Source organism: Anser anser (assembly GCF_964211835.1).
Source record: "Anser anser genome assembly, chromosome: 4".
NCBI classification, from domain to species: domain Eukaryota; kingdom Metazoa; phylum Chordata; class Aves; order Anseriformes; family Anatidae; genus Anser; species Anser anser.
The window spans coordinates 14,504,801-14,521,510 of NC_139724.1; the positions used below are offsets into that span (position 1 = coordinate 14,504,801).

The following is a 16,710-nucleotide window of genomic DNA, read 5'->3' on the forward strand; positions in this document are numbered from 1 at the left end:
TCATTTTAAGCCAATTTGCATTGAACTATTTGCTATCAGAATCAAATAAAAAAGAAAGACGGAAAAAAAAAGTTGTAAAAGTAGTCTAAACTGTTTTAACAGCTTAGCAAGTCATCCTTTGATGTGATGCTTTAGAGGAGTTGAGGCAGGACATGCTGTTTCAGTGCAGTTTAATAGATGCAAAAATCCATGCATCTGGTCAACATCTAACACCAAACCTTAAAATCACCAGATCTGAATGCATGCAGTTGAGGTGTATTCCAGCAGTATCTGTGCCCATTTACACTTGCTAAATATCTAGCCTAATATTCAACATAAACAATTTTCTCATCATCTCCCAATTATCTCCATTGCAGAAAATTAATTAAAAATCTTTTAGAGGGAAAGAAGAATTCAAGAACTATTTTTTTTTCACTTAATTAAAACCTCTTCTTTTTGATCTGTTATTTTTCTGAAAAAGATATCCAGTAGTTTGTCCTCTTTGGTTACTGAATTAAATGGCTCATTTACTCTGCATTAGTTATTGAGCTGTACACTTAGGCTTCAACTCTTGTGAAGGGCTCAGAAGATGATAGGAATCATAGCTGCTTTTCTCCGCACCTCTGGATAAAATTTCTTCAGGTACAGCTTGTGTTTCTTTTGGGCCCAGAGAGACATCTGGATGACCATCAGGAAAGCAAAAATGCCGACTATCAAGAAAAAAGGGAAAAAAAAAAAAAAAAGGATCGTGTTTTCTTTCAGCGCTTGTTTCTGTGAACACAGGAGGCTTTAGGGAAAAGTCTGCAGTCTCTTCTGTGGGCAGAGACAAGTTAACCCTGCCCTCGTTCTCAGCCTTGCAGTGGCTGTGGTAACGTGTCCTGAGGCTCACAGCTGCCATGTCAGAATGCATGCAGAAGATGTTCACATCTTCTAGAGACACCCTGAAACACCTCTGGCCTCATCATAAATCACGGCCTCCTTGGGCCTCGTGCAGTCGCGGCACAGAATTCTCCCTGACCACACACGACTGTTTCTCTGATTTGCTTCTGGCCTATAAAACTGCTTCATTTTTACCTTCAGCTTCCAACCGCAACAGGGAGCCGTGCTGTAACGTTTTGTTGTACATCTGGACCCTGGAGCAAGCAGACAGCCGCAAATTAAGCTGCCCAGCAGTGAGGTCTCACAAAAGCCTCAGTGTAGATGCATGGGCCCCTGCTGTGGTCATCAAGGCTCAGTAAGAGGTCTCTTAGGTTCCCCTCCTTTCAGGCTGAGAAGTATACAATGTTTTGCTTTTTTTTTTTTTTTCCAAATTCAGTACCCTTTTTCTCCCTTAAAATGAGCTGGGGGGATCAGATTCATCTGGCATCTGGCCAAGTTATGTTTGGGACAGTCACTGAAAGGATGTGCACACAGCATCCTTTGCTGTTCTCTGCCCCCGGGAATGCAGCCCTACAATGTCCCTGAACTTTCAGATCATTTCCATACCTGGACCTGTAGCACAAAAATGTTTTATCTTTCAAACAAAATTAAAAGTTTTATTTTTATTTTGTCATGATGGAGTTTAAGTCGCTTCTGAAATCCCTTCCTTTTTCATTTGTAAACCACGTGGGGCTACTTTTTGCAAGTAGTTTTTATTGTTTTCTGTTTTGGAATGGAGAGATAATTAAAAAGTGAATGTTCTGGAGAGCTCAGTCCCGGGGAGTTCAGTCCCAGGGACCATATTTGTATGGGTATTTAGGGCTCTAAGGATTCAGGAAAATACTGAGCAAGATCTGCAAACACTGCTAAGCAGGTTGATGTTAGGAATTGGGTGCCTGATAAAAGCAAATGGGGAAATCCTGACACCTGTATGTGTCTTTACTCATTGGAACTACTCAGTATGTCTCTTTAGCTCTTCCTATTAGAAGTATCATTCCAGGTTTACAGTGAAAAGAAAGTTCCCTGTATCATGTTTGACTATAAATGAAAAATATATTTTTTTAATTAAATTTCAAAGTTAATTTTCACTGTGAAAAGTGAAGAAACAATAATACTTCACAAAAAAAAAAAAAAAAAAGTAGGTTTAGATCCAAAGAAGCTGACTGGGGGTGTTTCAGTAGTGTTCATGCTCCCCACAACTTTCTGAGGGTAGCACTTTGAAGGTTCGTACAGTCCTGTCACAGGGGAGATTTGATGACAGTATATCATGTGCTGTAAATTTGGGGCACATTTTAATTTTACAGAATTCACCTCCACAAACAACAATTTCAGAGCTATCTCTGCTGTATTTCAAACTTACCTGGCAGTGTTTGTGTCATCACTGTGAAACTGATCCAAGAGCCAACCTGTCGCAAAGGAAGAGGCATTGTTAATTGTATACACAAAACAAAAGGGAAAATCTTCACAAGAAGAGCCTAACACTTTGCACGAGAGAGAGAAGAAAAACAGGTAGAAAGGGACCACCCAGCATGCTGTGTGAGGGCGAAGAGATGGGGGGTAAATCATTTGGTTGATGGGGACTCTGTAATGGAGGAGAATATATTCAAAAGTCATGCTATAGATGTGAGGGAAGAGAAGGGCTGGTGGAGAAACATTTGTGGGAGCAAGGAGACTCTGGAACAAAAATGCTTGATGTATAGGGAGATGTGTGGAGGAGCTGCAGATTTGCTGTGGGCACAGGCTGAAAGTTTTACACAACCTAACAACCCGCCCTTAGCAAAGAAACAGGAGAAAGTCATGTACCTCATATGTATAGTTGGGACAGGATACCAGCAAGAAGAGCCATGTGAAGGGGTTGTAGGTTGGACTTGGAAAACAGGCTTTACTTCCTTTATAAAAAAGGGAAAAGAAAAAAGAAAAAGACAAGTCTGTGGTTTTATTACAGGGAGGGGAACAAGGCCCTATAACAAGCTATGTGACAAGGGTCACTTTGGTCAATGCTTCCAGAGTATAGTCATAGTCTGGAAATTTTGTGAAATCTTTGAGACAGCAAAGCTGCATTTATCCCAGTGAGGACACTGCTTAGCAAGCCATGTATCCATTTGTACAGGAAAAGTTTGGCATGTCCAAAGCATAAGACCTTTGTTCGGAGGAAGAGAGAAACGAGTAGTTTAATGTGGACTAGCCAGCAGGAGAGTGCTAAGGGCACTCTTCTGGGATATAAAGGACGCAGATGTATCTTATTCAGCCTGACTCATGACCATGAACCTGTCCCCTCTTGCATCCTCATCCTTCATTCCTGAGCAGAACAGGAAAACAACTCCAGAGCTAACAGCACTACTCTCTACAGCCACTGATAACGCTTATATAAATTGCAGCATTTCACTTTTCGAGTTCTGGCAACAGTTCTGTCTTTAATACTTGTAGGCACTGAGAATGCTTAAAAAAATGATTTTGCTGCTTTTAAACTGCTTTAGACTCCTTGCAATAAACAACATAAGCACCGGCCTAACCACAGTACATCAAAAGCTTTCTGGAACAGAAGAAACTGACTTCAGTGTATAAAGTTGATTGTACCACGGTGAAGTATTTTCTTGAATAGGATGCTATTGTGGGAAATTACACTATTATTACCTGAAAATATATTTTATTTTCTAGTATATCCAGTATATATAGGTTTTATTTGCAAGGTATAAAAGATCCTGAAAAAAAAAACATGCCTGAAGCAGCCTTTAAAAGCATACATATGCACACTTAGATAGATGTCTGTGTTAAGTATTCATGATTTTATCGTGTGTTTGTACATATGTGGATGTGTATCTGTGCGTGAGATGGGTATATCTAAACCTCAGCAATTTCACTTTTAAATTTTTGAAACTGATTTAAAATTGAATTCTCTGTTGTCAACAGGATGCTTTAGAGGAATTCCATGCTTAAATTCACACTTAAATTGTAGGTGTGTATAATTAAGATAAATTTGCTACAAGTTTTAGAACAACAAGTGTTGTTAATATTTCCTTGTCACCACATTTATTTTGAGCACATCGTACTGATGGCAAGGTACCTACTTAATCTTTCTTTATTCCATGCTCGTAGATACATAAATTATTATATACCAGCAGAAGATGGATAGGTTAAGCACACTTCAGTCTTAAATAGACAAATATGAAACAGACCTGAGTGATTTTGGTGAGCTAACGCTACGTTGATAAAGTGATTTCCAGCTTCACACATCTGCAAGACATTAAAAACATCTTTTCAGTTGTATGCCTAAAATGCTAGCTGCATTACCGTGCATAACCAGAGTGCCCCCCTCTCCCCTACAGCTTTGTCTCTGTCTCCAAAATATACTCTGGAAGGACTTCCACAGCCACCCTATGGGAAATGCATGCTGTGCCCTTTGTCCAACACACAAGTGCCCAGTGAGGGAGTGCCATGGGCAGAAGCTGGGGTGAGAGTCTGGAAACCAGTAGTTAGGTAAATCATGGAGGAAGAAAAAACAGGCTGAATAAACACATAGTGGTTCTCTGAACCACTCTGAAAAAATTCATTTAATGGATAATAATCAGGAATTTAAAAGTAAAGGGAGCCAACATTATTCCTTGTTCTGCTACTCTCTGCTTATGCCATTTCCAGCCTAACCAAATTCTCACACTTGATATTTAATATTTAGATGGTTAAAATCTTTAGAAGAGGCACCGGGTCTCCCTGTTTGGTTACATAGCATGTAGAATAAGGTGGCTTCAGGTTTGCCTGGAAAAGAAAACCTATCAGTAGAACAACCTCATTTTGTATTTTTCATTTTCCCTTGTTTTATGAAGAAAATCAAAATGCTAGTACACATTTCAGTCTTGGACTGAACTTTTTTATTCAGTTCTGGGTTTGAAGACCGATTTCTTCTCTCACACTGAAAAAATGCAGTGTTAAAAAGTTATGTTTTCGTGTATTGTTTATCACTCTTAATTTTTTTAAGCTGGCAAAAATCAAGAAATTAGAATAATAAGGAGGAAGACTGCTAAAACCTAGAGACATTAAAAGTGTAAAGTCACAAAATTAATACAGAAAACAAGTGAAATATGATTTTTAAGCCACTTATGAAAAAGGCAGCCATAACAAACTTTAATGAAAGCTAACTGAAAGAAATAAGTTCATTTTGTATTGAAACGTGCCATTATCTGAAAGAACATTGCAGATAGCATTGCTGAAGAATTTTCCCCTTTTTGGCAGAGAGATTTCTGTGTTTTTTGTTAGGAAAGTTGAAATCAGTTCTCCTGCTAGCAAAGCTGTTATTCTGCATGGATAGGTAGTCATGGGTCAAATCCTGCAGTCCTTTTATTTTTTTAATTACAACTACCTAGCTGTCATCTATCATAAACACCAGATGTGAAACATTAAATAGGTAGAAAAGGAAATTCTACTATAAAACATTTTATCAGGAGCTGTAATTTTAGCCACAGCGTTAGAAGTGCATTTAATTTAGGTACTTCTGATTACAAACTAGGAACATGATTGTTTCTGTTTACAATTGCTTCAAAAAGAAAAAAAGGTTAAAAGTTTAAATTGTTTTTGTGAAACACTGTACAGATTGAAAGGTGTGCTACCTATATCACTGTGGAGAAAAACAGATTTATACACTATAGATAACACGTAGTAATTCCATAATTGATTGTAAGTTAAAGCAGGGAAAGGGCATTTCTGCTGGGATTCTCTTTGGCTTACCTTTGGCTCTGCAGCTGCATTCAGCTAGTAAGTAGCTCTTATGTCACTCTTTAGAAATGTGGCTGGTAATGCTCTAAATTGAGAAGTACTGCTAAACCTAAGCCAGTCTTTAGTGTCTCAGAAATATAAAAAGTGGGGCAGTGGAGAAGTGCAGACAGAAGCCTTAGCATCTTTATGAGGCTGAACTGTTGAAGCCTACATCCTGTTTCTCCTCTTTGCATTCCACGTGTACCCTGTAAGATAACCATCCCTGCACAGCTTTGAGCAATTTCTCTAAATAGGAAAATCTTTCAGAAGGGCCTGGTGACACTCTTCAAATTACTCTGTACTGTTGTTTACAGCAGCTATGGTTGCATACACTTAAATCAGGATATGTACTAAAGACAAGTCTTAGAGAAAAAATAAGTCTTACAAATATTTCATTCATATGTTTAAGAATCTTGTGAAAACAGCTTCAAATCATTTTCTTTTGTATGTTGCTGTTTTAAGTTGTCAGAGAATCTGCCAGCACGATGTCTGAAAGAGAAAAGTTTTGAGTTTCCTTGGGTATGAATTCCTCTAAAGAGCTGTAGGAATTCAGACCACAGATCTTCTGATGCAGAGCTCAAGAGGACGGCTGTATTGTGCAGCAAACATCCTCAACAGGGCTCTTGGCTTGCCTTGATGGCATCCTTTTCCATAAAAGTTATAGTAGAGCATGTCACAAGGATGTTTCCTTTAAAAAGGATGTCTGCTCCTTTGCAGAGATCTTGTCAAGGGCTAGTTTTACTGGCAACTAGTTTGCTTGGTTTCAAGTAATCCCTGAGCTTCGAAAGGGCACAGTCAGGCTCTGGGTGCACCACTGCGCACCACAGCCTCCTGGCACCACACTATGGGACTATTGCTTCCAGCTGCACAGCCTCATGAAGTAAGCCTCTTTGCATGAGGATTTTGCATGTCTTTGCTGTGCCTTATTTGGGCAGGAAAAGCTGAGGACTGCATGGCCAACCCCAGAGATGAGCACTGCCAAAACTGTGATCTTTAAGGGTTCTGATTTACGGAAGCATTTATATTTCGCACAGGAGCTGTTTGAGTGCTTTTCAGAATAGTGTTTGTCTGAAGGACAAGATATATTACTTTCTTCTCTTCCTGTTGTATTTCTGGAAATTGATCTGCAACTGATTTCCAAAGAGGCTGGCTGCTTCAGTTACCCATGCTTGCTTGGGTAAGTTAATACTCAGCATTTCCAACTGCAATGCCAACAGAGGATGGAAGAGAATACACATTTTCGTGTCAGAATTTCTTATCTTACTGAGCCTCTGTCCTAGGATATAGTTATGTTCATTGAAACATCAGGTTCAGCAGTCACCTGTGGGTGCAACTATTCATTTTCCTCTCTTCCCAGCAAAGACTATTTTGACTCTCCGTCTAGTTTGCAAGGTTTTAAATCTCTCAGGAGGCTTTTTTTTTTAACCTGTGTTGAGTAGCCTGTTTGAAATACATCCTTAGAATGATCCAGGTGAATTGTTTCTTACAAAGACTTCCCAAAAAGACATCGCCTTTAAAAGCCACCCCGATTGTCTATGGCATCGCTCTGTTTTCAGATGAGACCAAAACACTCTCACCCATTATTTCTGCCTGCCATAACAGCCCACAATGGAAGGCTATCCAAACACCAAAAGTGGTATATCTCACTCTATCTACACAAAGACAAAGTCAAGCAGTCTGAAAAACAAATGCCACCAAAAATCCTTCATCACCTGTGCTTCCCTTGGCTTCACCCATTTTGACAGGGATTTTTAATTGTTTTTAATATCTACCGACGATAAATTATTCAGGGTACAGAGTTGGAAAGTCTACTTAGTGTAAAGTTCCTCTGTCTTAGAACCTTTTGAGTTCCAGTCTGTCTAAATATTATTGTTTTGCACAGTTGTGAGTAGTAATAATCCTGATGTAGTTCTCACAGCTCTCAGATGCAGTGCATTACATTAAGCTCTGTATAGGCAAGTAATACGAGGAGACTTCCTGGCCCAGAAACCTTGGTAGATTATCACTAAATCCAGTCAAATGACACAGGACTGGGAGAGTGGACGTATATACACACACGCATAGCAGCATTACTGCATTTTGCTAAATCATAAGTTGTTCCTATTGCACAATCATTAATATATATATATATATATTTTGTACTTACCAGAAAACCAAGGGCAGCAAGAGACACTTGTCTATGGCCAAATGCTAGAAAATAGAATGAAATGATAAATTGCATTTTACAGTATGCACATGGTTTGCAATGGGTGAAATTAATCTAGTGCTGAGGAGCAGAAATACTTCTTTCCTGACAGGCTCTGCAAGGAGTGGATATTATCACGCAATATGAAGACAATGTAAATAGCAAAGGCACTCTAGAAATGCCAGTCTTTTCACCACTGATCTCAAGGTGGTTTTCACCTAACTTTTCCTATCATTTGTCAGCTTCACTCATCCAAGTACTTTGTCAAAACAGTTGGTGGTTATAATCCTTGGAAAGGCAAGGGGAGGGATGAAGTGAACATCAGTGGGAGAACCAGGCTGGCAGTTACACCTTTATCCTTCTGTTTTATCCACAGGCCTTTCTATCTCCTTGAGCAGAGAACCCAAGACATAAGCTAGCCATTATTTTTTTGAGTAGTGAGGCTTTACTGTATCTGCTTCACAGTCTCGCCATGCAAGAGGTGTATTTATCCTTCGCAATTTTTACCTGCCCTTCACCTGCCATCTCCTTTTTGCTGTCGTCCCCAGACCACTCTAGGGCAGTACCATGTTCATCTCCAAAGTTACAGTTTTCCTGTAAACCATGGTCATGGCTGAGGGCCATAAACCATATGTACGTCCCTCACTTCACTGACCAAGCCTCATCCAACCTTTACTTTTGCAAGCGTTTTTTCTCTGGCTGGTGCATGGCTCTGTTTGCCAAGGGCATATGCGAAAGCTCCTGCCCAGAATGGGCAGCACATGTCAACAGCTGAGTATGTAGCTGCTAAGCAGATGTTCTTCATGGGCCCTTTGTCAGCCTGGTCTAATTTACCACTCTTGCATTCCCTTCTGTAACTATCTGCTCGCCTTTCCTTACCTGTCGCCAAAATAACCATCTTCGGATGTGGCTGTGGAGGTCACCTTCTCCTACATCCAAAATAACTCTATCCAGCTAACTGTGCCAGAGGTGCCAGTGTTGACCCATTATATAACTGCCATTTTAAGGCAGTGGCAAACAATTAGAAGTTAAAGGAATAAACACAGCTTCTGGCTTCAAGCTGCATCTTGAGCAAAGAGTTTTCTCTATAAATAAAGAAGCTGTGCCTACTGATGGAATGGCCCAGACTGATAAAAATGGTGTCTCAGAAGGTTTCAACCTTGTTTGCAGCATTACTGCATTGCACATTAACTATCAGTGACCCAAGAGGAGTGTCACCTGCACACCAACCTTCCTTCTGACAGGGAACAAAGGCCAGTCTCTGTCCAGGTTAGTCATATCATCTGATGTGAGGGCCGAAACAGCTACTGATTTTGGGGGACCTAAGGTTGCACACCAAAAACTACGTAAAACAAAGGTTAATTTTGCACTCTACTTATACATACATGGTGGCGTATATCGCGGATGGTTGATGTAGTATGCGATCCAAGAAGTGAATCCCCAGTAAAAGGCGCAGCCCTGGTATGGACAAAAGATAACTTTTTTTTTGATGGAAAGGATGCAAAGCAAGTATGAACTGCAACTATAAATTCTCATAAGTGCAAAACCCAGATGACTACTCAAAGACTTTGCAGTGGCTTTGTGAGTTACAGAATATAGATCTTTTAAGATGTTATGAAGCCACTAAAAATAAATAAATAAAAAAAAAGGATGCACAGTGCAGATTTTTCATTGTTGAATGTTTTTCATTCCTGTTGTAGGGACTGACATTTGTTTTCTTCTTATTATTTGATTCCAGCACTGAAGGGCACATTTCTCTGAGTTGAACTATTAAAAGCCTGGGGCTGGTTAAAACAGTTGAGCTGTGACAATACCTTAAATTCAGTATTTCCAGGCAAGATAGAGCTAGCCAAACGGAACGCTAAAGCAGCTGAGATAATAAAGGGCACATCCAAATAGGCCTGGTTTAAACTTGGTGAAAAAAGGCCCTCGGTGCCTTTGAGCTATGTACTGCACCTACCACCATAGATTCAGCCCAGTTCCATCCATTTGTGAAAAGCCAGCACCCCAGCTACCTTTGTTCGGTGACCAAAGCCATGGGCTTGGAAAAGCTCAAGCAGAGATAATTTCATTGTGTTCCTGCCCTTCTTAAGGGTCACTGCTCCCATCCTCCGTACAAGAAAAAAAAACGAACTCACCAGCCAGCCAGCTGAAATGACCGTGGAGGCTGGATAAAGCCTTTCTACGTGTCAAAGTTAAAGGTCCCACACTTTGTACCTTCTCAGGTAGTGTGCTGGCACTGGCTACGGCCCCATCCAAAAGTAGGGCAGCAAGTCAGACTGAAAGTCTTCTCAATCTTTCTATGCAATGCCACTCTGGTGCATGTGCCACAGATGTGAGGGGACAACAGTTACTGTGGGTCTTTAACTCCCACATGCATGGATCACTTTAGAAATGGCATTCTGGCGCCTAAGCCATATAGGTGCTGTAGCTTATATTCCTCTTTATTTTTCAGAAATGTGTATTGTAACACAGCATCTCTAGTTGTGCATATCTTCTTAGCTCCTTTCTGACTCTGGAATGGAGATATCCTGAACGTATGTTTATCTTCTTCACAAAAATGTTAAATGTCTTGCAAAACTTTGCAAGAAAGGCTTTTCAGGGATGGGGAGTGGGGTGATGCAAAAGGAGTTTCAGTGAGTGAAATAAAAGGAAGGAGAGCTTATAATGACACATGGCTGAAATTTGGAAGGCTTTTGGGAGACAAAAGACTTTATGTATCTTCCTTACCGAGGCTTCCGTCTATAGAATGAGAAATATATATATATATACACACTTGTATTTGTAATTAGTTTTTAACTTCCTAATGCAACAGCTGTCTCTTGCACTGTATTCATATTGCACCAAGAAAGTGGACTGTGATTTCTGTCAGCATTGCTAGTTATTGCAGCAGCATATCTCGTAATAAAATAGCATTCAGTCTGAAAAATATCCTGGACATGACAATCAGCCCCTTGGGTGGATGAGTCAAAGTGGACACTGACATGCAGGAGCTAAAATGGACATAGATTTCAATTCATGTCCTTGGGGATATGACCCTGAGATTTTTCTCGTATTTATATTTTCACTAGTCGTAATCGCTGGAGCTAGAAAATAAATTATTTTTTATTTTCCTATCTTCTTCCAAGGACTACTTCAACATGAGGATATTCTCTCTTGCCAAAATAATAAGCACAGTCACCTTTATCATATTTTTCAGAGGAGTGTGCCCTCCAGAAAACTTGTGAACAAATAACGTCTCCAGAAGATGTCTGATGTAGTGTAAACAATGGCAGAAGCAGGCCAGGCTGGAGGGGGGGAAAAAAAAGGAAATGAAGGTAAGCAAAAGATTGATTTTTATTACCTAACAGTTTAATGTCACGAAAAGAATAAGGACTAATATTCCAAAACTGCAGAGTCACAGTGAAACTGTGGGATTTAAGATTTTGTCTTAATTGAAGCATCTGGAACCAAAGATTAATAGAATCATTTTCAGTGTTATACAAAGTTGCTTTCGTGTTGTAGGGAAGCAGCTTATTTTCACTAGCCCTGAATCAAAAAGAGCTCCTAAAGCTCTGAGTGTGATACACAGCCCTGACAGGACATTAAAACAGGACAGCTGTGTATACAAGCAGACGTCTGCCGTGCTTTTCCAAAAGACGTCTCCCATGTTTTAAGGCTACCTTAATGCTCCTGTAGGATGTGGCTGACATTTAAAAACATTCTGAATTGCTTCTGAATGGTTTCCTTGTCCTTTGCCAACTCCAGTATCTGCATGGAGGTAGTTTATATTTCATTTCCTTGTGGACACAAAATGAGATTTTGTTGCAAAGTTAATCCATTCTGATGGCTTTTTTGTTCCCCGTTACAAAGAAATGAGGTAATTGTTGTAGGAATTATTATACTGATTCTCTTTTGAGGAAGATTATGAAACAATAACAGGCACTGCTGATTTGCTTCAGAAAATGAGTTGCGGCTCATAGAGATTGAGTTTCAAAAACAAATGTCAAGAGTGATTCCTGGTGGCATTTTATCTTGGTTACATTTACCATGCTACCAGAGCCTGCCTCACTGCAAACCAATTACAAGGCATAAATGAAAAGTGGCTTTCAGCATGCGAAATCTCAAATACTTCTATTATGCATCTTGTATGGTAGCCAGAGTCAAAGATTAAACAATTTCAAAGTAATTAAACCAGAGAGATTTGAACTAAGAAAATTTCAAATGATTAACAACTTAACCAAAGGCTAGAGCAAACTTCCAGCTTTGTTGGGAATTTTATAACCGATTTGGCTGATAGTGAACCCATTAAGGAGCAGTCACTGGAAGGATTCCACACACCCCTTACCCACTTAAAAGAAGGTAAAAGTATTTCTGACTTTTCTGTGCCTCCAAAAACTCTCTCCTTATAAGTGTGTGAGCAAAAGAAAGAAGGCAAGCGTCTTGCAACTCTGGATTTGAATTCACCTATTCTGTGTTCTCGTTCCCAGCTCCACTAACTCCCTTAATGTCTCTCCACTAACACCCCCAGAATGGGGACAATCAGACTGAAGATACGTTCCTTAAATGTGAAAAATTCCCAGCCTGGTGCACAAACCACCATCCTGTGGAAGGGTCACGGCTGGTGGCAGCAAAGCCGGGAGCCTCTGAGGCAGTTACGGCGTTTTGCTGCTTGCCACTTTCTCATCTGCAGCAGTTCTTGATCACTCACATAATCAGATCTGCTTTGTTTCTTCAAGAGTCTTGCAAAAGGCTCGGGAATGGCAGGGACTGTCAGAGGTCCTAAAAAGTTATCTTGGTCAGCTGTCATCTCTTCGTTTCTTTTTGGTACGCTCTTCAGTTCTAGCAGACTAACCAGGCTTCATTTCTTTGTGGTCAGCAACTATTGTATCATAGCTGAGGTGTTTTGTTTTTCTTGTTAGTGGTACTCTTACAGTGATGGAGAGAAGCAAAATTGTCAGGTTTGTGCTTCTGTGTGAGCTCCTCTAACTTTTTTTTTCTGTAGAGCTAGATACAACATATGCTTTTCACTCTTCCATAGAAGCGGCTAAGCTCTTACTTTTGTTTGTTGCTTAAATTTCATTTCTTAAAACTCTCAGAATTCAAATATGTAGCACATGGCCTTGGAGAACGATTACTCTTTGAAGAGCTTAGTTTCAAAACTAAGGTGAGTACCTAGGTGAGAGCTGGCAGGAGGGCTGACGCTCCCCATCGTGTGAGTGGGAAGGCACTGTGAAGAGACACCTGAAGAGAGTGGGACACTTGAAGTCCTGTCCTCTCCTCTCTGTCAAGCCTGACTTTGGGTTACTACCCCACGTTCATTACTTTACCTTCTGTTCAGGCTGCGTGTCTAGAGTGCAAACAATTTGGGGCAAATACTGCATTGTGAGCAGGTGCAGTGATGCAACTGGAATTGCATTTTCAGCCAGGCTTACGAGTTCTGCTAAAACTCCAATTTGCTATCGATGAGAACCATCCGAAATTCTGAACACTGACTCTGGGACCAGTTTCCAGGACCCTGCCCTGGAAAGCCAGCCACCACCCCTCTGGCTCCCTGTCCTCGAGGACACAGCTCACACAAATGTCACTTACTGAACCACTGGGTGGCGGAAGTTCTTCGTACTTTCCACTTGATCATAAATAGTTGAGAGGCGAATGTAAAAGAGCAGATATATTAGAAGAGGCCCGGTGTACTCTGTTAGAAAAAACTAGAAATGAAAAAGAAAATAGCTGAATCAGAGTGGGAAATTGTGCCAATAAAGGCATGAGAAAAAGTATAACCCCATCCACAACACCCATTCATCCTTCAAATGTCATTTCAGCTTCATTTTGAGGACTTAAATGACATATAGGTGTTTTTCTGCTGTCTCTTTAGCAACGGAGTAAAATCCATCTAGCAAATGAGAAAGGTTTCTGTGCAGAACATTAACCCAATCATGAAGGTTTTGTGAAAGATGGTCAAAATCACAGTTATCTCCTCTTTATACTTCTGACTGTGCCATAAGATCCCTATTTTGAATCTAAATACCATTTAAAACAAATGCCCAAAAGCTGAAGGCAGCTCGCATTTTGCCAGTGTTTTTTGCAATTATGCAATGCACTGGTCTAAAGCCAACCAAGCACGACAGAAGGAAACAGAGCTTCGAATCCTGGTTGCTAGCAGAGTCATCTGGAAGGGAGGGTTCATGGCTTGAAATTTGGCAGTGGGTAGAAGAGCAGGGCCAGCCTGCCTGGTATACAGTGTTCTGAGCCTCTGTTTGCTGTTGAAAAGGGATTCCCCTATGCAGGCATCCCTAGAAGCATCCTATAGTAGGCAAACTGGACAAGTAAAGTCAGTCTGTAGAACAGAAAGCAATGATTTCATCTCTCCTCTGCAACCTCAGGTAGCCTCCAAAGCTGAGAGGAGAGAAGAAGCAGGGGAGGGAAGGGGGACCACTTTCAGGTTTATGTTTTGGCTTTGGTTTGCTACAGTCCTATCGCCTTTTGTCATGGCACATCGTTAAGCTAAAAAAGCTAGAGGAAGTAAAGCATGATTAGGATGACGTGAGGTCTGGATTTGATCATCCGTCTCCGCTGTAATGAAATAGCAGTATAAAAAGTACAGTCCTACATGTTTATAAGGGCCAGTAACTGGTAAATCACAACTCAAGTGCATAGTATTGCTTAAGGTTTTTAACTAATGGGCTGTTTGGCTTTAAGGTGGCCATTTGCACTGCTGTAGAATTAATTGTAACAGGTAAGTACCCATGGCTTAAGGAAGCAACACTGAATTTAGACTACCTTTCTCAAAAACAGTATTTGGCCTGCACTCTGACCCTCAGCTGTTCCTCTTACCTCTCTTCAGAAGAGCTTTGAAACAGAAAGTTTTTCCAGCACAAATACTCTATACGTAGGTTTCCTTGCTTTGGGACCCGTAGTACCATTTCTTTTCCCCTACTGCAGGGGGAAGCTTTGGAAATATCAGCCTTTAATAGCAAGACTGTCTCCAAAAGTAAAAAACTTGAGTGTCATTTAGAGGAGAAATGTCACATTCTTTTTTTCATATGACACTACGACTTTTGTGGAAAAAATGGAATTTAGACTTTGCATGAGCCCAAGAGCAGTAACATGTGTCTGTGTGCATGGAAACATGTGAGCAAGGAGTGTCTGAGAACCCACATTGCTGTGGAACACACCACAGCCACAGAATTATCAGATTTTTGTGTCAGTAACAGTTGTACTGGTCTATTCCTGACACTTTGTGAGCGTATTGTGCTAGGCATTCTGCAAACACTAAGAAACTGCCTCTGCCATTAGAACCTAGTGCATTAAATATAGGCAATGATAGTACAGGAAAGAGATGTATAGATAATATGCTCTGGACAGGTCAGTGAACTGCTTGCTTCAGTGTAGCTTTTTCCCTCAGCCATGGGATGCACCACAAAATACGCCCGTAGCTGCCAGCTTTCATCGTCTGCTTAGCATGAGCACACAACAAAGCTGCCAGGAAAAGACTGGCAGGACTTAGCACCAGGTTGTGGTTACTTGTCATTGCCCCAAGTGTCCCCTCCTCACCCCCTGTCTGATTTCAGGTGCTGAAAGGAAGAGGAGAGCTTCAGCATTTATTAAAAATAAATAAATAAATCCAGCCAAAGCTACAGGCAGCTGAATCCAGGTGGCCGGATAAGGTGATTTTGATATAGGAAGGGGGATGGAGGGCCTCCCCTCAAGCAACGCAGAGAAGCAGCTGCCATGCTGACAGCACCAACAGCAGCTCTCAGGCTGGAGTTTTGTGGAGCTGAGCAGCATCAGCATGCTCGAGGTGCTTTGCAGGCCAGGGACAGCATCCTGCCTCGTCCGTGTGCCCGTCACATCTCACACAAAGCACTAATCACCCGTGCAGAGGCATGCACGCTGAGATTTGCAATCAAAGTAGGTATTGTCTAGTAGGCAAGACTGTATTTGCCTTTGTCATGACTGCATCACGTTGCTGGCGTGTAGCTAAGATTGGTAGCGCTCAATTTTAGAAGACGACTTTCAGTTTTCTGCAGTGGAGTATTTTCTTTTTGACACTTTGGGTGAGTTTCTGTCTGTTTCCCTCTGTTCCATCTCCCGTGCTGCAACTTCTGCTCTCCTTCTCTGCCCTATTGATTGTAAATTCACCAGAAGTGAGAAGTGAGTTCCAGAGAAACTCTGCTACAAAGCCCCCAAGTTCAAGCAGGTGGAAGGGAAAGTGGTCTTCAGTTAACACAAAATTGCAATCAGTTCTAACCAAAGGCAAACAAAGACAAGCACTATTCTTTTTCTATTGATTTTCAATACATAGATGCAACTAAGCCTACCTAGTATTTTCATAACTGGGCTTGCAGGTTGTTAGTTGTATGTTAAGGATCCGTCAAGCTATTATTCTCAGAGATGCTCAAAACCCTGGAAAATTACTAAGATACTAGTTTTTGCTGACAAATCCTGAAAAAAAATATTAAATTTTAAACAATAAAAAAAAGAAAATGGTAGCATTGTAACTTGTGGTTTCTGAGAAAAAAAAAAAAAAGACAAAAAAAGGATGATTTAAAACATACAGCATGTATGCTCTGCAGAAATTGCCAAAATAGCCAATATTCGGAAGAAAATTACTTTTTCTTTATCATCTCATGGGCCTGCCTAGATTATTTTGATATATTTGGTGCAGCCAGATATGGTAGTCCATAATAAACACAAAGAACTTTTCCTGGCGGAGCATTACATCTCTATTACATAGCTCAACAGAATTTAATTCATCATTAACCCCCTGAAGAAATAGAACAGGAGACTGGCCTTTTTTTTCCCCACATCTGCGCACTCTGTATTTCATATTTCATACCATGCACAGTGTCCATTTCTCTTATCTTCCTTCTCTCTTTTCAAGTGTCTGGCTTTACATACTC

The 16,710-nt window shown here is 40.6% G+C and overlaps 2 protein-coding genes across 15 annotated transcripts in view; one reads left to right on the top strand and one right to left on the bottom strand.

The window, feature by feature from the left end:
- The window catches only part of LOC310899493 (uncharacterized protein), a 407,594-nt gene that overhangs the window by 336,455 nt on the left and 54,429 nt on the right, over nt 1-16,710 (top strand). For all 12 annotated transcript variants that reach the window (XM_083835889.1, XM_083835891.1, XM_083835894.1 and 9 more), the window contains one exon: nt 11,028-11,145. Coding sequence is in view for 1 of the 12 variants with exons in the window: in XM_083835887.1 (XP_083692013.1) it covers nt 11,140-11,145 (6 nt within the window). In the remaining 11 variants the exon portion in view is untranslated. The remainder of the gene's footprint in view (nt 1-11,027; nt 11,146-16,710) is intronic.
- The window catches only part of TECRL (trans-2,3-enoyl-CoA reductase like), a 67,800-nt gene that overhangs the window by 1,942 nt on the left and 49,148 nt on the right, over nt 1-16,710 (bottom strand). For 2 of the 3 annotated variants that reach the window (XM_083835879.1, XM_083835880.1), the window contains 8 exons: nt 13,400-13,515; nt 11,010-11,115; nt 9,214-9,286; nt 7,790-7,833; nt 4,074-4,131; nt 2,701-2,786; nt 2,258-2,303; nt 601-689 (listed from right to left, as the gene is read on the bottom strand). In XM_083835879.1, coding sequence (XP_083692005.1) covers nt 601-689; nt 2,258-2,303; nt 2,701-2,786; nt 4,074-4,131; nt 7,790-7,833; nt 9,214-9,286; nt 11,010-11,115; nt 13,400-13,515 — 618 coding nt within the window. The remainder of the gene's footprint in view (nt 1-600; nt 690-2,257; nt 2,304-2,700; nt 2,787-4,073; nt 4,132-7,789; nt 7,834-9,213; nt 9,287-11,009; nt 11,116-13,399; nt 13,516-16,710) is intronic. The other variant, XM_083835881.1, reaches the window with a different exon arrangement.